General features: G+C 37.5%; 1 protein-coding gene across 2 annotated transcripts in view; it reads left to right on the top strand.

Moving 5' to 3' along the window:
- Positions 1-18,510, top strand: part of HMCN1 (hemicentin 1) — a 214,411-nt gene that overhangs the window by 160,470 nt on the left and 35,431 nt on the right. For both annotated transcript variants that reach the window (XM_075096766.1, XM_075096765.1), the window contains exons 56-71: positions 1,082-1,269; positions 2,135-2,231; positions 4,945-5,106; positions 6,027-6,140; positions 6,274-6,476; positions 6,713-6,794; positions 6,914-7,045; positions 7,268-7,417; positions 8,820-8,979; positions 9,825-9,949; positions 11,454-11,637; positions 11,803-11,900; positions 12,268-12,546; positions 13,145-13,335; positions 14,539-14,620; positions 15,426-15,562. In XM_075096766.1, coding sequence (XP_074952867.1) covers positions 1,082-1,269; positions 2,135-2,231; positions 4,945-5,106; positions 6,027-6,140; positions 6,274-6,476; positions 6,713-6,794; positions 6,914-7,045; positions 7,268-7,417; positions 8,820-8,979; positions 9,825-9,949; positions 11,454-11,637; positions 11,803-11,900; positions 12,268-12,546; positions 13,145-13,335; positions 14,539-14,620; positions 15,426-15,562 — 2,384 coding nt within the window. The remainder of the gene's footprint in view (positions 1-1,081; positions 1,270-2,134; positions 2,232-4,944; positions 5,107-6,026; positions 6,141-6,273; positions 6,477-6,712; positions 6,795-6,913; positions 7,046-7,267; positions 7,418-8,819; positions 8,980-9,824; positions 9,950-11,453; positions 11,638-11,802; positions 11,901-12,267; positions 12,547-13,144; positions 13,336-14,538; positions 14,621-15,425; positions 15,563-18,510) is intronic.

Below are 18,510 nucleotides of genomic sequence, written 5' to 3'. Positions count from 1 at the left end.
CTGAGAGTCTTGGGTTTGTTCAGCCTGAAGAAGAAAAGAGAAGACTGAGAGGGGATCTCATCAATACCTTTGAATATCTGAAGGGTGGATGTCAGGATGCTGGGACGAGGCTCTTTTCAATAGTGTCCAATGGCAGGACAAGGGGCAATGGGCACAAGTTTGAAGACGGGAAGTTCCACCTCGATATGAGAAAAACATTTTTACTGTGAGGGTGACAGAGCATTGGAACAGGCTGCCCAGAGAGGTTGTGGAGTCTTTTTTTCTCTGGAAATACTTAAACTCCGCCTGGACGCGTTCCTGTGTTCCCTGCCGTAGGTGTACCTGCTGAAGCAGGGGGGTTGGACAAGATGATTTCCAGAGGTCCCTTCCAACTCCTACCATTCTTTGATTCTGTCATTTTGTGAAATCCAGGTTTTATCTTGATATCTCTTGTTCCCTGTCCATTTTCCAGTTTAAAATTCTTACCTACTGGACTTTTCTCTCTCCTTACTCTAGTCACCGTTTTCCAAAATACCTGCAAAACTGATAAAGGCATAAGGGAATGGATTATTTAGAGCAATCATTGAATGCCTGCAGAGTCCATTTTGCATGTTCTGTTTACGAACATTGCACAGAAAGCTTTCATATGCTGCTTGCATGTCTGTTGATATACTCTAGACTTTGTGCCTTGGGAAATGCTCAATTTTTTATTTCTGTATCTATCACTGAAAACACTGATTTATTGTTAGGAAGAGGGCCTGCCTTGGAAATCCTCTTTTGTTCTGGCAGCAAAGAACATGATGGACTAGCTGGAAAATGAGTTTTCACCTCTTCCTCTTTATGGCTGCTGTGAATAAGCATAATTCTCCTGCAGTACCTTGAGTTATACTTATTTGTTCCAGCTGAACTACTCTTGGGATTTTATTGTCCTTTACTGTATTCACTGAATATTTCACCACTTTCTTATGGAATCCCAATCTAAAAGATTGGTGGGTGATCTTAAAAAAAACCAAAACAAACAAAAAGCCCCAAAACCAAAACAACAGAAAACACTGGGAGAGACTAAGTCACAGTATTCTTATTTAGTTTTGCTCTTTTGTAGTACCACCATCCATCAGTGGAGCTGATGGTGATCTGCCTGAAGAGGTGACTGTGCTTGTGAACAAGGTTTCGGTGATGGACTGTGTCGCAAGTGGTAGCCCTTCTCCAAGTATTACCTGGCAAAAGGATGGCCACCTCCTAGCAGAAGATGACAAACACACTTTTTTGTCCAATGGAAGGAGGTTACAGGTAGCTCTTAGTGAATATCCGATTTTTAGCATTGCAAACACAAGCTGCTCATAAAGGCAAAACTATTTATTTTTGCCGAGTATGAGATTCTGAATTTTTTTTTTCCCACAAGGTGCTGCAAACCTAAGCAGTTTTTGTCCCTTGTCCCTGTCTCTCAGCTGCTTCTTCCCAGTCCTGTGTAGTTCCCTCAGTTGTGCTCACCCAACTGTTTGTGGGATCATGCAGTGAACCACACCAGTGAAATGACTTGGTTTAAAATAATGTTGATCTTTGTGGAGATCAAGTTGATTTTGTCAGTTTTGTCCAAGTTTCACTAACAGAGTTTAATTATTGCAAAATGTACTTTTTTTTATTATCATCGAAAGAAATTAGTGAATTCTGAAAAAAGCACCCCTTCCACCCCTGCCATCAACAGATGATGCTGGATGAAACTGTTAAAACAGTTAGAGAGCTAAGCTTAATCCTCTCCATTTTCATAGCGTGATCTAAGAATACAGTAAAATATAAAATACATATAGAATATTAATATTTTTATTTAAAATATTTTGTGAATAGTTGTTTTGTTATTCAATTTGAATGAATTTAATATGAAAGATACTATGTTGACTTTCCTGGAGATTTGAGATGCGCTGGTTTGCATAACAGATTCCGAAAGGAGTAGTATCAGTGGAAGTTCTTCAGATTGGCTTCTTCATAACACTTCAAAGACATTAGCAAGAAAACCCAAATCAAACAAAAAAAAAAACCCTGCAGACTTGCAGGCACCGAAGACCTTGGGGTCTTTGGGGAGGCATCAAAACTTGATGCATTAACAGTAAGTTGTCTTATATATTAGCTCAACAACAATCTTGTTTCTTTTTCTTAGATTTTGAATTCCCAAATAACAGATACTGGCAGGTACATCTGTATTGTGGAAAACATAGCTGGGAGTGCCAAAAAGTATTTTAACCTAAATGTTCATGGTAAGTGCAATAATCCATAACTTACTGGTTGTCTTCTTTCAAATGTTAGTTTACCTTGAATGTGTTAATTTTAGCAGAGTACTTAGGCATGTACTTAGCTTATGCATGTAAGTTATCTTATTGGGTGTAATGGAGATTCTGATATGCTAGAAAACAAATATGACTTTAAAGTACCTTGGCAAAACATAGCTTGCGATACCCCATGGCTTCAGCTCTTTATATATATTCCTAGTGGGTGGAAATTGTTACTGAGGGACCCTTGTGTAGTTGCTGTGTGTATATACTGCATAGGGGTTGCTAAGGCCTGAAAGCCTGAATTAAACTGATAACAAAGAGATACAGCATTGTAAAAGCTTACTTTTTAAAATTTCTCCTTTAAGATTCCTTTCTGTTATTTTGTTCCTGTGCCCCCTGCACTAGGTGTGCCTGCTCAAGCAGGGGGGCTGGACAAGATGATCTTTCAATGTCCCTTCCAACTCCTACCATTCTGTGATCACAGTCTTCTACATATGATCAGTATCCTTTTTCACATCCTTGTTAGCTAGCTAATCTTCTGGATTACATTCTAGAAAGAAGACAAGTGCTGTCTTCTCTCTCTTGCTTAAATACAGTACCAGCATCAAAGGAATTTGATGATTCAGGTTATTACATACAAAGGAAATAAATTTTTTCTCACTCACACATGCAGCAAATTTACATAATAAATGAAACAAATTTATAATGCCTTTTTCTACTCAGTAATACAATTAGCCAAAACTAGTGTTGTCATGGGAAGAATTTGCCCTGGAGTCGTTCTCTGAGAAGTTATTTTTTTTCAGTGGAGTCTGTCCAGATTTCCTGATGTTTGAGTTTTTTTCTAAAATTAGCATATTTTGCTTTTCTTGACATTTCTATTTTAAACTTGTTGTCTTCAAAATATTTGTTTATAATGACTACAGACTAATACTATTATTTTAAAAGAAATATTTCCATGAAGCTTCAATTTTAGCTCAACAGTATTACTAGTTTAGATCTATTAATCTCTGAATACAGTTTCATTTAAAAAATTAGACTCTAGCTGTTCAAGGAAGGGCCACCCAGGGTGAAAATGATGAAAATGCTTTATTGCTAAGCAGCATGATCTTTGTTTCATCAGGGTCAAAAAAAGTTATTTTTCTTTTCTAGCATTTTTGTATGTTTCTAACAGGACTGCTTTCGTAAATTTAAATAAAATATTAAAGATGATCCTCTTTAATAAGTTAAAAAATTCACTTCTTGTCTCAAAGGTGAGTAATAAAACTAAAATAGCACCTTCTAAAACACTGAAAATAAGCATCCAGTTTTAAAACCTCTATCTCAACCTCTAACCTTAAGGTATAATAAATAGGTAATTTTCACACTGAATACAAAAATTGAGCCCCTTACTGCATTGGTGTGCAGATTACCTGTGGTACATTTGTGATTGCTTTGCACATGCCATGAAGGCTGCAGAATTTGAAATGTACCATTTATATAGTTTAAGCAAAAATCATTAAAAATAGCTCAGATTTGGCCCTGTGTATTTAATGGCCCGCTGTCTTGCACTGCCAATAATCACATCTGTGGGAAAGTAACTATGAAAGTAAATAAATATAAATAAATATAAAATGTCATCAGATCAGAATTCTCCATTTATTCTGGTGAACCATTTTACGCTCATTATCAGGGAAATAACTTTCAGTTATTCCAAGCTGAAAAAATATGGACTGAATTCACCCATTTACATTGATTCCTCTTGTTTCTGCAGTGCCACAGAGGAGCAATAAACTTGGCTTAATGACTGTTTTGTGTCATTCAAGTGACAGAAAGCAGCTGGAGTATTTCTGATGGATATGATCCAAAATATTTTAACATTTCTGTCTTTGAAGAAGAGGATTCTGTGTGTTCTTTGGAATGATTTTTCCACCCAGTAGAGCCAAGAACATGCTTTTGCTTTCCTCTTAAGTGTTTTATATATCCACACTGAGAAAACATGGAAACTAAAACTTGGGGTTTATTAAAAGGAAGAGATTTACAGTTATTTCATTTTAAATAGTTCTTGTAGAAAGGTCAAATGTCACAATATTCTTGTGTTTAAAAATGCTGGGACTTGTAAGCTTAAAAATGCACTCCTTAGAGCAATGCTTGCATGCCAGAATTTTAAACTGTTTAGCTCACTATTAAGCAACAGGTTTGTCTGATTAACGAAAGAACTCTGAACTGTATCAGAAGGAATAGTTTTCTCGTTGTCTATAATGAGAAAATGGACTATTTTAGAAAGAATGGGAGCAATACAATGTCAGGAAGAAATTATAGTCATCCTACGTATCATGACAAGGTAAATTTAATCTGTCCTGCCTTGCATAGCAAGTGCCCTATGAGTTCAGTGTTTTAAAATCGATAGTGCATTAGTCAGGAACCATAGGATTTCTTATAGGTTAATGAGCCTTCCCAAATCTCAAGCACAGAAGGACTGCAGATGAAATAATTGGAATTTTTGTGAATTGTAGGAACAGGAATGACCATTAGATTGGCTTCAGTCATGTTTCCAGGTACATCCAAATATCAGCAGATCAATTCATAGGATCTGAAAGATTTTTGCAACCTGACCCTTTGGCAAAACTCAGCAATTCAGCTTTATTTTAGTAATCAGGATCTTGTGGAATATTGTTTGCTGGCACTATGATAGATACTGTTAATGTATTTCTCTCCGCAGTTCCTCCAAGTGTTGTTGGTACTAATCCTGATAATTTGACTGTGGTGGTGAATAATTTCATCTCCCTGACTTGTGAGGTCAATGGCTTTCCACCTCCTGATCTCAGCTGGCTCAAGAATGGAAAACCTATCAGTTCGAATACCAACACTTTTATTGTGCCTGGTGAGGAATCTCAGCTATTTCTATAGCCTTTGGAAACTGTTTTTTCCTCTTTCTTTTGTGTTGATAAGGGTGATGGCCATTATTTATGAAACCAGTATATTCTTAGTATTGCTCCAGTGAGCAGAAAAGACACTTGGCCTACTGTGTTTAATGATTTTTTGGTTGTTGGGTGGGTTCACTTTTAAAGAAAACTAGCTCAGACTGAAAGCACTGAAACAAGCTATGTGGAAAAGACTAGAGGGCAAGTAACATAAGAGGTGCTCTGATACAGGTATTGATTAAAGTTGAGTCACTTTGACTCAAAGAAATGATCAGAAATCATGACATAGGCTCCTCACTCAATAAGGTCCCTGAGTGGCTCTGTCATTTCTGCTCCTGCTGTTTATCTTCAGCCCAGGGTATCAACTGCAGATCTCTTGCTGTGGTACTCAGTCCTGTCTTGCTGGTATTGTGTGGCTGGGGGCTGTGTTACAGCATAGACTAAAGCATAGAAATGGAAATTGCTTAATGGCAGTAGAGACGACTGTGAGGATTTGTAACGTAGGCACAGGCAGAAGCTTCATGGAGACAGGTGAGACAGGAATAAATAATGGGATGGTGACAGAGTTAAGTGGAAGGGGCATAGTTATATTAAGAGACAGCAGTTAACATCTATGAAAGAAACAGGTCTAAAAGTAGTATTTGTGGTCCAAACTTATAATTAACAGCACTAATGTAATTTACCCTAAAATTTTAGTTCTCTTGGCTGGATATTTTTTAAGGATTAATGAACCTTAAAAAGCAATGGCAATGCAGTGCTTTTTTTGAATCTGAGGTTAATTTAGGGCCTGTGCTCAGCCTGGGCCTGCAATTTTAAAATAGCATTTGAGATTGATACAATAATCACAGAATAAATCTCAAACCTTCTCTCTTTACTTCAGGTGCTCGTACTCTGCAGATTCCCCGAGCCAAACTACCAGATGAGGGTGAATACACTTGTATTGCCAGAAACCAAGCTGGGGAAAGTCAGAAGAAGAGTTTCCTAACTGTTCTTGGTTTGTTTTTTACTGTTTTCTGAAATAATATCTATTGATTTGAAAATGCAGTTATTTTGTATATATTTTTATTACGTTGTTTTCTTCCCTGTCACAAAACAAAGGCAGAAATAACTCTAAGCTTCTTCTACAGTGCCCCCAAGCATCAAAGACCATAGTGGAACCTCACTGACAGTGCTGAACGTGAGAGTGGGCACCTTGGTGATGTTAGAGTGTGAATCCAATGCTATTCCACCACCAGTCATCACCTGGTACAAGAACAGGCGCATAATTTCAGAGTCTGCAAATATTGAGATCTTAGCAGATGGGCAAACGTTACGAATCAAGGGTGCAGAGGTAGGCCAGGCTTGTGGGATGCTGCATCTCCCACTACTCTGCTACTGCTAAGCAATTATTTTCCTCTTTATTGCTGTATTCTGCTAGCTGTACATAGGAGATTTATTTGCTGTAGATCTTCAGTTCTGTGAGAAGGACCTTGAGTTGTCAGAGGCAAAGGCTGTTAATATGCCTGAACCGTGGCATTAAAATAAGAGTCCATAATAAGGTTTTTTTAAAATTTATTTTTATTTTAGGTTTCTGACACGGGCCAATATGTGTGCAAAGCCATAAATATTGCAGGGCAAGATGATAAAAATTTCCATCTTAATGTTTATGGTGAGCATACTCTGCATGATCTGCAGTAGTTATAATAATACCATTGACATTTTTGTAAAATCAGTTTACAAAAATATTTGGTAACCAAATCATTCTTATTGCTTCCTTTCAATTTATAGTGCCACCAAATATAGAAGGCCCTGAACAAGAGTCAGTCAATGAAACTATCGGTAATCCTGTTACCTTTGTGTGTGATGCTACTGGAATTCCTCCACCAATATTAGTGTGGCTTAAGGATGGAAAACCAATAGGTAATTCTCTCATGCTCTTGTCTCCTCTTTTTTCCCCACTTTGGGTCACCACTGTGCTATTTGCTGTCTATTTTTTCTCTCCTCTTTTTCTGTCTCTAGACAGACTCTTATGTTAACTGATTGGAATCTGTTTTGTTTTGAAATTTTGATGGAAAAATTTCTCAAGATGCGTTTGCTCTTTGTGGCCTGGTTTGGGATGACTACATGTTTATGTGTTTTCAGAAAACTCTCATTCTCTTGAAGTTCATATTTTATCTGGTGGAAGCAAGCTTCAGATTGCTCGCTCTCAGCTTCTAGATAGTGGGATCTACACGTGTATTGCCTCAAATATAGAGGGAAAAGCTCAGAAAAGTTATGTGCTTTCCATTCAAGGTAAGGTGTGAGAGTGCAGTGAGCAGAACTGGTTAATAATTGATGAACGTGACACCATGTCTGTACTAGAGACACCGAGAAAAACGAAACGTAGAGAAGTGGAGAATTTGGACCTTATTTCTGTCATCTGCAACCAGTGGGGAAAAAATAGTTAGGGGATTATATACAGTTATTCAGAAATTTGCATGAAAAAGAATATTCTTAACCTCTGAATGTAGGAGAACTTGAAAGCAATGGAAGGCTGTGTGTCTTTGCTGCTGATCACATCCTTCCTCCTGCTGAACACTGAAGCCTCATTGGTTGAGTGTGGAGCACCACACATACATGGACTCAGAAGCAGTCATATCTGTTGCCTTTTTTGCCATAGTGAACAGGAGGAGATAGGGAAGAAATACTGGCAGAATTTCCTTATGAATTTGGGGTTTCCCCCCCCTCCCCGCTCAAATGAGAAATCCTTATTTGTTATGTTATTGTCTCCAGCTTCGCTACATGTCACCCTTATGCTGTAGCTATCTTTGTTTTCCTCTGTTCCTAATGAGTCATCCCCATTAATTGTGCTAGTTCCTTCCCACGTCCCATAACATGCCTGTTGGATAGCATCTCTGGCTTTCTGCCATTGTCCGTTCCCATGCCAGCTGGTTGAGGAAGAAGAGGCAGCATCAACTGAGCTGACTGTGCTGGGACACCTGCACATAATAGTTGGCCATCAGCAGGCTGAACAGAACTAGCAACTGTCCGTCATAATGATCATTCTTTGGGGGTGCTGGGTTTTTGTGTGTGTCCCTGCCTGCATGCCAGTTTTTCCCCAAGTTTAGGAATTGAATATCGAGCTGCTTGTTCTATCAAATGTGACTGAAATTGCTTGAAATGCTCAAAACTTACTAGTGGGACTGACAGTCTTGACTTGGTGGATAACATGGCTGTCATCCTTGTTCTTTAGGAGAACAGGCTAAAAATGGCTACTGGTTCAGAGGGATTAAGTATATGTCTGTTAACAGGAATATGATGGCAGAGCATTTGACTCTGCAGTAAGCACATGCTCAAGAGTTAAACAGGCGTGTCATTGTTACAGTGCATTGTGATGTTTAATGAAATGGGATTTTGTCATAATATTGTACATGTTAGCATTTTTGAGTAGATAACTGTAGAGTAACTATAATGGCAAAGATGCACGTTTTTTATAATTTTGTAAATCAGCTGTTTTAAGGAATGATTAGAGTGGCTTTGAATTTCTTTGCAGAACCCCCTCTAGAAACAACATAATCATATACTTGCTAAACTAGATTTCTATGGAGGTACTGCAGTAAATGCTAGTACTCATGAGCTACTGCAGTGTAACTTTTTATAGTTTAGATTGTTTCTTGCTAATGAATCTTCTCTTCCCTCCATCATGCATTTCCAGTTCCTCCTAATATTGTTGGCTCTGAAATACCTACTGAGGTCAGTGTCCTCCTGGGAGAAAGCATCCAGCTTGTCTGCAATACCAATGGAGTGCCCAAGCCTGTTATGCAATGGCTTAAAGATGGAAAAACAGTTGACAGTGATGATTTACAAAGAATAAGGCAAGCCAAAATAAGCAGACACTGCATTCTCTTCTTGTATAATTTTAAACCTCAGAGGGCCCAAAGAAAGGGAGTGTAAAGAGGGCCTGAGTCTTAGCTTAGCCAGGTTAAGGACATCATCTTCCTCTTCAGCTTCTATAAACCTAGTATACTTTGTTACTATTGTGATTTTTTTTTAGTTTTATTTTTTTGTACAGAGATAAGTATATGATATCTATTTCTTTCTCAGTTAATAAGTTCCATTAAAGTTCATCAGGTTTATTAAAGTTTATTAAGGTCATAGAATCATAGAATTGTTAAGGTTGGAAAAGACCCTTAAGATCATCGAGTCCAACTGCTAATCTATCACTGCCCAGTCCACCACTAAACCACATCCTCAAGCACCACGTCTACCCTTCTTTTAAATACCTCCAGGGATGGAGACTCAACCACTTCCCTGGGCAGCCTGTTCCAATGCCTGACAACCCTTTTGGTGAAGAAGTTTTTCCTAATGTCCAACCTAAACTTCCCCTGGCACAGCTTGAGGCCATAAGGTCAATAAGTTACATTACGTTCCTTTGGAGGGGAAAGATCTGAGACATGGAAACATTTTACTCGTGACGCTTTTTGTTGTGGGTTCTTCAAAACCCTGGTTGGAAACGAATCCAAGGTTAAACAGGAGATGTCTAGGAAGAACTTCCTAGCCTATCTCTAATAGTAATATTTAAAAAAAAAAATCAATGGTTGTCTTGCTGAATTCCCAAGAGGATAGAGGTACTTGATTTAAATGTACAAAACGGACTGTTTATTTGCCAGGTCATAGAAATAAGTAAACAAACTCACTGTGGTTTATGACCTTTCTGTAGAGTAACTCCAGATGGCAACACATTAAACATTTTCAGAGCTCTCAGTTCTGATACAGGAAAATACACTTGTGTGGCTACTAATCCTGCAGGAGAGGAAGAAAGAATTTTCAACTTGAATGTATATGGTGAGTTTTCACAGATGTGAAACTGAAATCTGGTCCATAATCCTATCTTTGTAAGCACTCCTAAGAGAGGGCCAAGTAATGAATGCCTGTCTTCAGGGTAATACTACATGCATGTGTTTCCAATTTCATGTACTGTAGATATCACAGTATATTACACGGGATGTTCTGTCAATGACAAAATGATTGAAATCGCTGGTAAATGTGTTTTGGGATAAATAGAAATTAATTCCTTCGGTGTATTTCATAATAGAGGAATTCTGCTTGCGGTGATTTTTTTTCTTGTTGAGAAAGATATGCTTGGCGCTGATTTACTGCCTTTTTGTTGTATTAGTTTATTTTCACTAATTCCAATCAAAGTACATCAGCTAAAATCATAGTAGTATGGTAGGGAACTAATAGTTAAAGGTCCCTAGGGTTTAAAAGAAAAATGATAGAGTATTGGATGAAACTCTTTTCTTGCACAATTTGACGTACAGAAGATAGTGAGCATAACTGTCCTTTAGCAGTGTAGAGAGTGGACATTTTAATTTGTAAAAAATGTATTAATGAAGTACAGTGACTAATGTGAAAGAGCGAAGAATTCTGCACAGGCAGCATTTCATAGCAGTGTGTCTGTCCCAATTATACAGGCACTCAGAATCAGCTGGAATATGAGCATGAGATGATATTTGATAAATAACAATACTGCATGACCACATCAGATGTTCTGGGGACAGAACGGCACTACACAACAGCGGAGACTTTTTTGGTCAATTTGTATTGGTTGAGGTTCAAGCAATAAACAGCTTAAATGGTCTTTCTTATCTGTGCAACTGTCATGGTGTGTGATGGGATCTTAAGTCAGACAGACCTTGGAGCTACATGTGGCTGGGCCTTCTTTATACATAGTGAGGCCCTCTTGTCCCCAAGAGCCAGGGCTTTCAAACTGACATATAAAACCAAAAAGCCCAAAAAGCAGTTCTGTTAGAATGATGAGCCAGAATACTTAACTAGGCATTTTGAAATTTTCTGTATTTAAAAATTAAGTCAGCATATACATCTAGAAGTTGTTCAGCTAACTTGTCTCTTGCATGATTCTAGCTTTCACTTTACTTAGGGTTTGTTTAAGTAGATAAGTTTGAGTGATAGCAAATTGCCAAGCCCCACCTGGCCCTTAAGTGATTCAGCCCATCCCTTCCAAAGCTTGACCATTTGCTCCTTCCTGCATTGTCATTATCTCCCCATAAGCTCCAGGCTCAGAGCTCCCTCTTGTTTGCCACAGCCTGACCAATCAAAGAGATCATTCTACTATCGTTCTAAAGTCCATCTGGTTTTAAATATGTAAATGGATGCTTATTAGGTCTCAATATTATTGCTAGAGGATTTATTCTTTAGAAAAAATGGGGATGTCCTCATTGAATTGCCTATGGGGCATTAGGTGCAGGATTTCCTGCAAGGTAACACATGTGGAATGATTTTAAGAGCCAGTTTTATTATCTTCCTTTTCAACCTTTACAAAATGTAGTTCCTCCAACAATAGCCAATAATAAAGATGAACCAGAGGACCTCACTGCCCTTTTGGACACCTCCGTAAATATTGAATGTACTGCTACTGGAACCCCACCACCACAGATAAACTGGCTAAAGAATGGCCTTCCTCTGTCTGTCTCCTCTCAAACCAGGTTGCTGTCAGCTGGGCAAATTCTCAGGTTGGTTTTCATGTATTTTAACTAACTGCATTTTCTGTTCTCTTTTGCTATATCAGCATAATTCTGCTAGTATTTTTGGAAGCAAGAATTAAAATTTATCTAAACCATGCCATAATAAAGATAATGTATTCCATTTACGATTGTTTAAAATTATTTTCTGTTTAGACTTGCCCGAGTGCAGATATCTGATACCGGTGTGTATACTTGTGTAGTATCTAACAGAGCTGGAGTGGACAACAAACATTACAACCTTCAAGTTTTTGGTGAGTTTCTCTGAAATGCTTTATGTAACGAATCTTATTTCATAGTTTCTTAAACCTAATATTCAGTTTTCCTTTGTACCAACTCAAAGTTAGACAGCCACAAGTATATCTTAGGTAGGTAATTACAAGGGAAACATAACTTTGCAATGTGCTTTTTTAATAGAAAGAGTCCTTACTTGAGTTGGGACCCATAATGTGTCACAGGTTTTTTAGAAAGAGTAATACATAATTTTGAAGTTAATTTTAAAACATGTGCTAAACATGAATGTAAGTGGGGAAATGCAAAAGGGTAGTTGCATTCCAGCTTCTTTATATTAAGAATGAACATCTGGGCTGTACTCTGAGTCAGATCTTTGTTTCTCGGCAGTACCACCAAGCTTGGATAACGCAGGAGGAACAGAGGATGTGACTGTAGTAAAAGGCAGTTCAGCTTCAGTGAAGTGTCTTACTGATGGCACTCCTGCCCCAACTATATCCTGGTTTAAAAATGGACATCCTTTAAGGCTCGGAGCTCACCTGACATCAAGTAACCAAGGAATGGTCCTTCATTTTGTAAAAGCAGAGATTGGTGACACAGGCAAATACACTTGTGTAGCACACAATGAAGCTGGAGATACTAGCAAGCACTTTTCCCTAAAAGTGCTGGGTAAGTGTTGACCTTTCAGTTGAATAAAATGCAAACAGTAAGTGAGTATCTACTTAGGACAACAATTAAAAACATCTCTAGGGATAAGGAGTATTTTCAAGAAACATTCTCTGTGATAAATAAGAGAAACGAGGAAGTAGAAGATGCCTAAAGATGTGTGAATGTGTAATACAGTATATATTTTTCCCAATGTTTCCCGAGTACTGAAAAATGCTATAAATCATAGTAAACTAATTTACAGAGTAATTTGGTTTAAATTAGTAACTTCAGTTAGTAGAAGTTCAACTTGACAGGATGATAGGACAGCTGAAGGCATAGCTGGAGGTACAACAGCTAAAGGGCTAGTAAATATATTCACTAATTTATATAATATATTTTACCTGGGATTATGAAAACATTTTCTAACTAATAATTCCAACTCATAAAATATGCAAATTGAGACAGAGACAGATGGAAATTATGTGAGATACTCAGTTCATGACACAGTCAGAAATAATGCTAATATAGATTAATTCTACAAACTCTAACCACAAGGCTGTGATCAGGTTTTATAGACTTTTTGAGACAATAAAGAACTTGAATGCTTTTCTTCCCACAGAGCCGCCTCACATCAATGGTTCAGATCAACCAGAAGAACTCTCTGTCATCATTAACAACCCTCTTGAACTTCTCTGCATCTCTTCTGGCATTCCAGTCCCCAAAATAACATGGATGAAGGATGGGCGCCCACTTCTGCAGAATGATAATGTTCACATCCTAGGAGAAGTCCTTCAAATAACCAGAGCTCAGGTAAAGTATTTGTTTCAAAATAGGCTCAGTTTTGCAAACCCTAGAGGAGTGCACAGAACTGCCTGCTATTAGGACCATCCTAAGAGATATTCTAAAAAGCCTCTATAAAATCATTCACCTGCATTTGTGGTTAGAGAATATATTTTTCAAGCCTTGCCTTGGAGTTTCCCATACAGAACAAGGAGCAGTATTATGGGTTGAGAGTGCCCAAGCACTTCTGCCTCTTCTGAGCATTATTACTTGAAGTTCATTTCAGAGTACTGTAATTTTTTTTAATTTATTGGTGATTCTTGTTTACAATGCATAACAACCAATGCTGGGGACTCATCTTTTTCTGGGGTTATTTCTGGTTTTAGTCAGTCTCTGTAATCTGTTCTTGTTCATTTCCTACCTATTTGACTCTTGTTACTATCTCTTGCCTTTCTTCTTTTGTATTTTGTAGTTGCTCCTCTGCCTTTCTTCTCTTCCCGTTAGCTCAGATTTCCCTAATATCCATTTGTTTCTCACATGTATAAACCTTAGATTACAGAGAAAAGCTGCATTTGCAGTCATCTGTGTGCAAGTTAATTAAAAATAACAAATAAAGACACTAGAAAGACTTCCAAATTAATTCAGACAATAAAAGAGTCCAGGGAAAAAATAACCTTTAAAAACCTTTAGCAATAAACTAAGGCTGTATTCTGCTATGGACAACCAGACTGAAGTTCACCAAACAGAAACAGGAGAGGGCTCAGGTCTGATTGCTGCTCATTTTGTTTGTAAAGCAAACACTTCTTGTCTTTACAATGAAGAGTTTACAGGAAGGAGAAAGCATAAAGGTATTAATGAGCATGTGTGCACAAAAAGATTTCCTTAGTTCCCAGAACTGACCCTTGCTTAGATAGATATCTATAGGTAGTTCCATCTTTATTGATTACTTGTTGAAAAAAACATCACAAAAAGAAGGGTTCTTGCTGGAGACCCATTATCCAGAGAGATTTTATAGGGTCCTGCAACTCCTAAGCCATTTCTGTACAATTCTACTGTGGTAAAATAAATAAGTTTTCAAAAACTTTATTAATTTATTTTCAGGCATTCCTTATCTATTGTGTTTGTGTTTAAGTGCTGCCTGTTATATGTTGCTGTCCATGTTTGCATTTCACAGTTTTTCTGGATTGTTCCCATATTCTGAGGTTTCTGCTGAAGTTGTTTGTGTGTTTGTAGGTGGAGGACACAGGAAGATACACGTGTTTGGCATCTAGCCCAGCAGGAGATGATGATAAGGAATATTTAGTAAGAGTGCATGGTAAGTTTTATTTAGGAAAAAAAATCGTTCCTTCAAACTGTAAACTACTAAGGTATGTATCAGTGTCTCATTTCACAAGTTACATGTTACTAAAGAAGAAATAGTGTGTGTTTTGAGAAAGTGATATTACACCATATGATCATAATTAACATTTCTGAAGAAGGGTAACTCTTCTGAACGCGGTACACAATTAAAAGGGGAAGTTCCACCTGATGCAACTGGTTTCTGTTGTAATTCTAAGTCTTTATATTTGAATACCAAGGAAGGCTATAGTTATCAGTATTCAGTTAGATAGAGTTTATTGTGCTTACTGAAAAAGGATGTGAAGTATAGTGATATCTATGAGGATCTTAGTTTTTCAGTAGAAAAAGTTAAGAAATATGTTTAGTAATGAATACATAAAATGTAATGACAGTAAAGGAAGTATAGATGGGACATCTGCAGTTCTGCAGTATGCCTTGGCTTTCTTCTTCAAGATTATAGCTCCCATGTTTATTGATGAATAGTTTATGGAACCTTGGTGATCTCTCCTCAAGCTGGCTTAAATACTTGTACTCTCACTGAGAACGGACTTTCATTTCTGTCACATTAGTTTCCAGTGTGTTGACTTAAGAAACAAGTTCACCAGTACAAATGTGATATATTTAAAAAGGGAATTGAAAAATAGAACTAATTGATGATACTGTAACTTTGCATCTATTTTAAACTTAAGAAATAAATTGGAAATTTTCAATGAATAATTTTAACAGTAGCTGATATGTGTGGTGTTTATTTCTCTCTTTTTTTTTCTTAATTTTTGTAACAGTTCCTCCTAACATTGCTGGTACCAGTGGTCCACAGGACCTCACCGTGTTGCAGAACAGACAAGTTATACTGGAATGCAGGTCAGATGCTGTGCCACCTCCAACAATCTCATGGCTTAAAAATGGAGAACTTTTAGAGGTATAGTGTTACATTATTTGTACTAGTCTTTTGCTCCCTTAATTTTTTACACACAGTGCTTGAGGTTTCTTATTCTGCTCACTTGCCCCTTCAGTGCAGTCCAAGTTACGATGCCTTGAATTCAAGAGAAGCTGAGTAGCCCTAGTACAAATACAGTTAGTCCTAAACGAGTACCTGAAGCTAGCAAGCATGTGAAGTGGCCATCCCGCTGTTACTTGTTCTTTTTTCCTTTAGGGGGATCCCTTGCTCCTCCTGGATCCTCTGAACAATGCTAGAAGCCTTCGGTAAACTCCTGAATGGCTTCCCAGGAAAGGTAGCTGAGAAAAGACTACACTATGTTTCCTTTGGGTATATTATGCATCCTCATATTCTAGTAGAATTTAGAAAGGAATTAAAATTCTTAACGTTGGAAAAAAAGAAAGGAAAATGGGTTGCTAATCACCACAGTTCTGTATCAAATGCGTCTTTTTCACTCAGGATTCCATGTAGTGTCATGTTAAGGCATCAAGTCTTTGCTGTTTGAGAGACAATTAGCAATATGAGGGTGGTTTATACAAAAAGAATTTCTTACTTCCCATCCTCTTCATTGGGATCACTCAGAAAGCAGGCATTTTCCAACTGAACAATTTAAGTTCATTTACTAATTGAACTTAATTGATAATTTTCCCTCAACTGATCTTTATTTATTAATAAAGAGGAAACAAATTCAGCTTACGATTGTGTCTTGCTTAACTGTAGTCAATCAGTAGTCTTCACCCAAAGTTCTACTTATTTCCATTCCTTCTGACATGCTATTCCTCAAACTTTTTATTGCAAATTTAGAAGGATGGTGTGTTAGTGGAAGAAGTAAGAGTAAGAATATGGTAGGTGATTATGTCTTGCTAAGTGTTGCTAGGGAATGCTACCTTGAATATAGCACAAGAACTAGCTAGAAATAAGTTTAACAGAAACACTCTTCTTCTGAATGGTTAATTCTTTAATTGGGTAGTGATTTTTTTTTTCTTTTTTTTTATGAAAGCAAGGTTTAACAAGGCTTGGAAGTTAAGTATGTGAGTACTTTTTGCCTCAGTCTTCCTTGCAAAGCTTGTGTTTTAAAAGCAGTACTTATGAAAAATAAACAATGAAAAAAAGCCACTGTTAAAAATATTCACAAGAAAGCAAAGCAATAGAGGAAGACTATGGTAGACAGAGGTACTCGGCTGATAACCTGTGAATTAACTTTTGTCTCCTCTTGCCTTATGAATTTATGTCAGTATCTGTGGGCTGAGGCATCTTGGTTGCTCAGTCCCCTGCCTTTTGTTTTATAGTAGAGTAGGGAATTTCAATCTCTAGAGTTAGCTCTTCTCCAGCACTAAATTTAAGCTATAAATGTAGTTCAGATATGGCACTCTTAATTTGTCATGTGTACTTTAAGTAGAAGAACTAGGTTTGTTCTGTTCCCTACCATCCTTTTCACTCTTAGCTTAGCTTATATAAACATATACTCCAGACATCAGGAAAACATTAGTGTCCTCCTGAATGCCTGGTTGCTTTCTCGACCTCAAAGAAATGTAATAGTCCACTAATACTAAGCAGCTGGGAAAAGAGCTCTCCTTGGGTGTGGGAAGAGATGGGCTCTGTGGCATATCATCCGTATCTTGTTAAAATTGAGGTTTCATGGTGGTAAGAGAGGATTAGAGAAAGTCAGGTTTTTGGGTTGCAGTGTTATTTTGTTTTAAATCACTACTGCTTTTTGTGAAACAGCCTTGTGGTGGAGGGTGTCATTCCTCCTTGTTTTGTGGCCTTCTACTGTGCAGATTTTGAAGTTTGCTCTACACCTCTGTATGCTTGATCATGTAATTGTGCAGCACCACCATTTTTGGTAGCAGAACTATAGAAAGATCTAGCCTCTAGAGCTTTGGAGTCCTTGCACTCTTCATTGATTTGGAAATGCACATTGAGTGTTAAGAAAAGTAGGTAGGACCTAATCTGTCTTTAAACACTAAAAGAATTGATTAATGTGTATTTTTTTCAAATATGGGGTTTCTGACATACCTTGAGTACAGGACAGCTTTGTTGCCTGTCTTTTGTCATTATACGCTTCTGCATTTAGAAACCATAGCATAGGCTGCGTGCTCAACAGGAAATACCAATTACCCAAAACCTGACTGTCTATAATCCACTTCAGTGGTGAATCTTTTCACCTGTGAGGCTCCAGCACTGCTGTTTATTCTGCACTGGTAGACTTACTGAGTTGGTGCCTAGCATGATATCTGTGTACTAGTCAGAAGTCCAGAACCTGAGGAGTTTCACCTACCTGTTGTAGTTGCTATACTCAGATCTTTCAGACAAAAGAGCAGATGGGAATGTCAGCTTTTAACTTCATCCAAAGTGTGCGTAGCACATACTGGAAAAGTTTGAGTTTCTGTTCTTTTTTTACTGTTTTTTATCCAGTCAGGTTTTTTAACACTTGTAGTTGATATTACTGTCAGTCATTCATTCAGATCTGATCCAGACTGGTTGTAGTAAAAAAAGCTTTGCATTCAAATGGCTACCTAGCAGGTGCTCTAGAGTCATTGCAGAGCTGAGAAGAGTGGTATCATCATATTCAGAAATGCTGCCTAGTAAACTTAGTAGGCTAAGTTTATGTTGGCTCCTACCTGATCAAGATTTTGATGTTTAAGAACAGTGTAGAGAAACTTGTATTTCTTCTGCCTGTATTGTGCATGGATTTTTTAAAAAAACCAAACCAAAACAAAAAAAAAAACACAAATAAATTCATCATGTGCTATTAGCTGCCCCTTTCCATAAAAACTCAAAAGCCTTTTGGCTATGTAACCGAAAAAACCACAAGTCCAAGTACGGGTTTCAAGGGAGAACCATTAAGCTATAATAATTTTTTAAAACTTTGTTTACCCTATTATCTTCACGGATGTAAACAAAGTTAAGCCAGCAATGAATTCAGTCAA

This window comes from Phalacrocorax aristotelis, chromosome 6 (assembly GCF_949628215.1).
Source record: "Phalacrocorax aristotelis chromosome 6, bGulAri2.1, whole genome shotgun sequence".
Classification (NCBI taxonomy): domain Eukaryota; kingdom Metazoa; phylum Chordata; class Aves; order Suliformes; family Phalacrocoracidae; genus Phalacrocorax; species Phalacrocorax aristotelis.
This window is presented reverse-complemented; position numbering and strand designations above follow the sequence as displayed.